At 56.4% G+C, this 6,081-nt stretch overlaps 1 protein-coding gene across 4 annotated transcripts in view; it reads left to right on the top strand.

Annotated features, from left to right (window-relative positions):
• The window catches only part of ATP2B2 (ATPase plasma membrane Ca2+ transporting 2), a 209,665-nt gene that overhangs the window by 189,227 nt on the left and 14,357 nt on the right, over window positions 1–6,081 (top strand). For all 4 annotated transcript variants that reach the window (XM_006917621.1, XM_006917620.1, XM_006917618.1 and 1 more), the window contains 2 exons: window positions 2,750–2,856; window positions 3,359–3,550. In XM_006917621.1, the coding sequence (XP_006917683.1) occupies window positions 2,750–2,856; window positions 3,359–3,550 (299 nt within the window). The remainder of the gene's footprint in view (window positions 1–2,749; window positions 2,857–3,358; window positions 3,551–6,081) is intronic.

Here is a 6,081-nt window from a genome sequence, read left to right as displayed (position 1 = left end):
ACATCGAGCTAAAGCCTGCACTGGTGGAAGAGAAGGGTGATCTGGGACCCTCTGCTGGTGTCAGATCACAGGTCATGGAAGGTGGGATGCGGTCCAGGAGAAAGGGTGTTTCAGGCAGGGCAGAGAACTAACTACACTGTGAAAGCCCAGAGGCAAAGAATTCCAGGCACCTTCAAGGAGTGGAAAGAAGTTCAGTTGGCTGGGCCAGGACCTCAAGAAAGAAAGGGAGACTAGAGAAGGAGGTGCCAGCTTTAGATCATGCAGGGCCTTGAACACCAGGCCAGTGACCTATACTGTCAGGGTAGGGAGTGTGGGAGGGCCTTGAAGGGAGAAGCGCTCTTTGAGAAAGCTCACTCCCTGCTGTGCGGAAAGTAGCCTGGAAGAAGAGAGACCACTGGGATTGTCCAATTGAGAGGTGACGCCTGGGCTGGAGTGGTGACGGTCCAGGTAGACTGGAAGTCAACAGGTCTGAGAACCATTTGAATAGTAGAAGGGCCTGGGCCCAGTGATTGTTTGGGTGTGGTAGAGCGATGAGGAAGATGTGTGGTCCAGGATTCCATCAGTCTACACCTGTTTGAGAGCCTGCTGTGTTCCAGCATGCCACATGGTTTTGAGCAGGCATCTTGGTGTTAAGAGTTACGAGAGAAAGGACACGTTTGAGGGGAAACTGACACACTCGATGTATGGCTGGCTGAGCTGGAGGCCCTCGAACATCCAAGCGGAGGTGTCCAGAAAACAGCCGTGGAGTCAGGGCTCAGGCGAGAGAGCGGGCCAGAGATAAAGACATAGGTGAGCTATGCTGAGCTGGGAGAACAGAGGAGCTGGCTAAACCCAGGACCCTCCTACCTGAGTGATGGGCAGAGCCTGAAATCTGTCAGCAAAGACCAAGGAGTGGCAGCCAGAAGGGCAGGAGGACGTTTTCTTGCCTAGGAAGACAAAGAAGCCTGGTGAGGAGGAAGGGGTGGCCTACAGCATGAACAGCTGCTAAGAGGTCCAGAGAAATAGGACAGAGGTTTGACCATGAGCGGTGACCACAGGAAGACCCCTGGTGACTGCGCACGGCAGGGCCATGTCGGCAGAGTGGTAGGGCCATACCAGCGCTGGATTTGGCAGACAAGGGTCTGGTGGAAGGTGTCCTCCCAGCTCTTCCCTCTACTAGGAGTAATAGGAGGGCTGTAGAAAAGCTGGTGCCAGCCTGGGGAGCCCCAGAGAAAAAATTGGCTCTATTCCTGCCTTGGAGCAGCACCCAGGCAGGCCAAGAGAACCAGTGGGGACGAAGGCCTTAAATGCCAAGTAGACAGAGACTAGATAGTCCTGGGCAGTGGAACAGCTTGGAGGAGCAGCTGAGATGACTCCTGGAGCACACGTCTGGAAGTTGGGCCTTGAAGGGATAGAGCTCTGACAGTTGCAAAGAGCTGGAGGGTTGAGGAGGGAAGTCCAGTGCCCCAAGTCGGGAAACTCATTCCATCATTTCACAGGCTGCTGCTGTTTGCCAGGTGCAGGACAGGGAGACATATGGATGGATGGGAGTTGCAGTGATCTGATTAAGGCAGACAGGGGTCCTCAAGGGGTCACAAAGGCTCCCCAGGGAAAGTGGCCTCCAAGCCGAGACTACAGATGGGTGACAGGGCTGGCTGTCTGAGGGAACAGGCTGTGCAAAGATAGGGTCAAGCAGAGCTGGCTCTGAGGGACCAAGAGCCATTCCTGTAGTTAAATCACAGATTGGGGGTGGCCAGGAGGGTACACGGGGTAAGAAAAGAACAGAGCAGAGAATGGGAGAGTTCTGACTACCCAGGACTGGAGTGAGTGGAGCTAAGAATGCAGATGTCATTCTGAAGCCGACAGTGAGAGAATGACTCTCAACTAGCGCTGGTGGGACAGGATCAGACTCGCGTGTTAGAGAGAGAGACCTGAGGGCAGCTGTGCAGATTGGAGGAGGAGCCTGGGATTCGTGAGGGGGCCATGGAAATGACGGGGACAGAGAGAAGCGGAAGGATTCCAGTGAAATTTTGGAGCCAGGAACCCCAGGCTTTGGCGATGCATTTGATGTGCGGAACAAGAGAGAGACATGTCAAGGTTGACCCTCAAATTTCTGTCCTGCCCATGCTCGGGGGCCAAAAAACTCCACGCATGCCCATTGAGGACATCTTTCACCCACCCTTTTCCACTGGCCCCAGCTCAGTGACAGGGCTCACATGTCACCTGTTCCTTCTGTTATTCGTTGAGGATTTTATCGAGGATGAATGTCTGGAGAGAGGTCAAGGCCAGAACAGTAGGTCAGGGGTGATTGGCAAATGGCACAGCCCAAGCCTCCTCAGCTGTGACTGGACCTCCCAGAGAGAAGATGGTGGGTGAGCACATGGTAGGCCCCTGGCAGAACCCTGCAGTCCCTGGAGGACAGAGGGGCCCCTGGAGCACACACAGAGGGGAGGCGGTTCTGGCCAGGGCGGCTGCTGGCATGGCCATGGGCTGCGGAGAGAAGCGAGGGTGCTGGAGAGGGGAGCAGGCCCAGACCATGGAGGGCTGTAAACCAGCACCGAGCTAAGGCACCTGACATCCTCTGAAGGTGCTGGGAGCTTAGGGCAAGCCTGGAGCTGGGAAGAACCACAAGGGGTAGGGGTGGCAGGGCAGGGGCCAGAGAGGTGGCTGTGCCCAGCCCAGGGTCCTCCTGAAGATCAGGGCTGGCCATGCTGCCCCTGCCTCAGGGAGCATCCCAGGGCCCTGAGCACACTCCCACCCCACCCCACAGGCATCATCGACAGCACACACACAGAGCAGCGGCAGGTGGTGGCCGTGACGGGGGATGGTACCAACGATGGTCCCGCACTCAAGAAGGCAGACGTGGGCTTCGCCATGGTAGGAGCAGCTTGCAGGGGGCCTAGGGCAGCGTCGGCAGGAGCTTGTAGGCAGGGGATTAGGGGGATGTAAATGACACAGCCTCGAGCTGGTGGTGCAAGACCCCCAATTCACACTCAGCCCATCCACTGCCCACTTTGTGCACCCAGTGCTCTCGAGGCTCAGCCTAGCCCTCAGGGCCCCTCGGTAAGGGCTGCTCTCTCCCTGCACTGATGGCTCTGGGGTGGGAGAGGGAAGGAGGGGCCAGGGAGAGGTCTCCCAAAGGCAGAGGGCTGGACTGGGGGGGCTGGGTCTATCAGGAGTAGATGTGTGTGTGCATCTGTGTGCATGCATATGCATCTGTGCACACATGTGCGCATGTCCTGTGTGATCTGGCTGGGCTGGCAGTTGGGTATGTGCAGGGTTGTGTAGGACTTAGGACATGTAAGGGGTGAGGACAGTGTTGCTAGAGCGGCTCGCCTCCCCAGTCAGCCCACCCAGGCTCCTGTCCCTGTCCCCACAGGGCATTGCAGGTACAGATGTGGCCAAGGAGGCCTCGGACATCATCCTAACAGACGACAATTTCAGCAGCATTGTCAAGGCAGTGATGTGGGGCCGCAACGTCTATGACAGCATCTCCAAGTTCCTGCAGTTCCAGCTGACAGTCAACGTGGTGGCCGTGATCGTGGCCTTCACAGGCGCCTGCATCACGCAGGTGGGTCCTCTGAGGGGCAGGCAGAGCAAAGCATTCCAAAGCCTGGGGAAGGCAGACACCCACGTGGGCATCCCAGGTCATCGTACCCATCAATGGAGTGCCTGCTGAGATCCAGGAACAGACCTCAGGGGCAGGCGCCAGCCCCATGAAGCAGGGGAAATGAGGCTCCAAGATGTGGCAGAGTTTATCCAAGGTCACCCAGCAAATGGAGGGTGTCCGTTCTACATCTGCCTGACCCGGGCACAGGTCTGGCCCTTCCTCCAGGAGGCAGGAGAGGTGATCCTCAAGAGAAGGCAGGGCTCCTGGCCATATAAAGGGCCAGAGGGAGGTAGGAGCAAGGCAGGACCCAAGGGGATCAGGTGGCCAGAGGGGACAAGGAGCTAATGGGTGGGGCCGGGAGGCCTTAGTTCAGACAAGGAGTGTGTCTGGAAGGGCCTGTTCTCCTGGATTCCTAAGGCCAGGTGGGAGCAGCAGGATGGAGTCAGGGGCTCTATGTCACTGCGAGAGGCAGTTGTCTGTCCGGATCTCAGTCTGGGTTTTGAGCAGCCCCGTGTCCTGAATCCAGAAGCCAACTGCAGGCCCGAACATTTGCAGCCATGCTGCTTCCTCACCCAGCTTCATGCAGCAAGAAGGTGATAATCCCAATTTTACAGAAGCAGAAACTGAGGCTCAGAGTGTCAATAGGCCAGGTACCTGCCATTGCTCCCACAGCCTCCTGCCTCACCACCCCAGGGGCTGACCAGCCTGCATGGAGAAGAGAGAGTATTCTGAGGCCTGGTCCCTCCTAGCAGCCACATGGGCAGACAAGTTCCTGCCTGTGGGAGCCCACAGAGGCCCGGAGGCCAGCACTGCCCCGAATTGCTGTGTGGCTCTGGGAATGCTGCTCTGCTCTTTTTCATTCTGAGCCCTTGGGGGATACACATGACAGTACCTAATACCCCAGCCCTGAGAGTCAGAGCCCAGGAGAGTGGCGGAAGGGAGTCCCCTTTGCTCTCAAGGGCCTTCTCTTGTAGACTGGATGAAAAGCTCCCTCTAGTGGTGGCTTGAGGCACACTCCCACTGCACCGCAACTCATATAAGGCTTCTTGGAGACCAACTGATGCCAGATAGGGAAACTGAGGTTCCAAGAGGACTATCAGTTTGCCTGAGATCTTAGATCGAGTTGGTGGTGGGGCCATGGAGGCCTTGGTGGAGAGATGGGGGGCCCCCAGCCCCAAAGCACATGTAATCAGAGAAGGCTGAGGGGCATGGGGAGCATGACTGAGCCAGGGCAGAGGTGGAAGAAGTGGCCAAGAGGAATGATCAATATCTATGTGAGTGAGTGTATGGGGTGCAGGCAGAGGGGCCTGGGGAGGTACATGGAGAGGACAGAGGGGCGAGGAACAGCTCAGTTGGGGCTGTTGGGCTTACAGGATCTGTGTGCTTCCTGGAGGAAATGTTCCACTGGTGGATGAGGCTAAAGCCACAGGCAGAAGTCTGGGCTGGAGGGAGGACGATGTGGAGGAAACAGGTGGAGCCAGGGGACAGGTGTGGAAAGAGGGCGGGGCCAAACAAGGGGCCACGGAGAGCACAGATTTAAGAAGCAAGGCAAGAGGAACCCCAAAGGAGATAGAGAAGGGCAAGGAACGTTCAGAGAGGAGGAGGAAGACCAGGAGAGTGGGGGCCGGGGCACAAGAGGGAGGTAGTGGCCAAACTTAACAGCGACTTCACTGAGATGGGGCTGCAAAATGTATCCCTTGAACGTGACAAGTAAGGTGCTAGTGACCTTGGAAAAAGACATTTGGAGGCATGAAGAGGCCAGAGCCTGGCTGACAAGGACAGGCACATGGGGGTGTGAGGAAGGGGATGATGAATAGATTCAGCAGCTTCAGGCGGTGTAGACCATGTGATATGATTGTGCGCAGAATAGTATGAATACGTGACCCCAGTCTCAGGCAGGGAGCGGTGGAGAAGGCGCCACACCAGACTGTGGACAGTGGGAACTTACAAGTGGTACAATCATTAATGAGTTTTAGCTTCCGCTATTTCTTACTTGCCCAAATTTTCTGCCATGAAAATGTTATTTTTAGAATCACATGTACATGCAATAATAGCTTAAGTTCAGGTGGGATAAGAAGTAAAAAGAAACTGAGTGGTAGTGAAAAGGGGACAGGGTCATGGGCATTGTAGGGTGAGATAGGAGAGACTCAAACCGTCGATAATTGAGGAGAAAGAGGCAGCGGGGAGGGGGAAGAGGGAGGTGGAGGAGATGGGGGTTGGGGTGTCTGTGCTGGAGATGGTTGGGAAGGCCTTGGCCTTAGCCTAGAGGCGAGACTCTAGGGGGAAGAGGGAAGATATCAGGGATGTGGCTAAATTTATCAGAGGACAGAGAGCTGGTGGCCATCAGGCGCAGGGAACTCAATTTTCTTCCTGCGGGAGGAGATGGCTGAGGCGGGCAGGTCTGAGTTGTTGCCAGGGAGAGCCTCAGCAAACCTGCTCTGTGCCTGCTCAGGAACCCAGGGGACAGGCCAGCTGAGGGCAGAACCACCAGG

This window comes from Pteropus alecto, unplaced genomic scaffold, assembly GCF_000325575.1.
Source record: "Pteropus alecto unplaced genomic scaffold, ASM32557v1 scaffold75, whole genome shotgun sequence".
In the NCBI taxonomy this organism is placed as follows: Eukaryota; Metazoa; Chordata; class Mammalia; order Chiroptera; family Pteropodidae; genus Pteropus; species Pteropus alecto.
The sequence above is the reverse complement of the archived record's forward strand: the minus strand, read 5'-3'. Positions and strand labels throughout refer to the sequence as shown.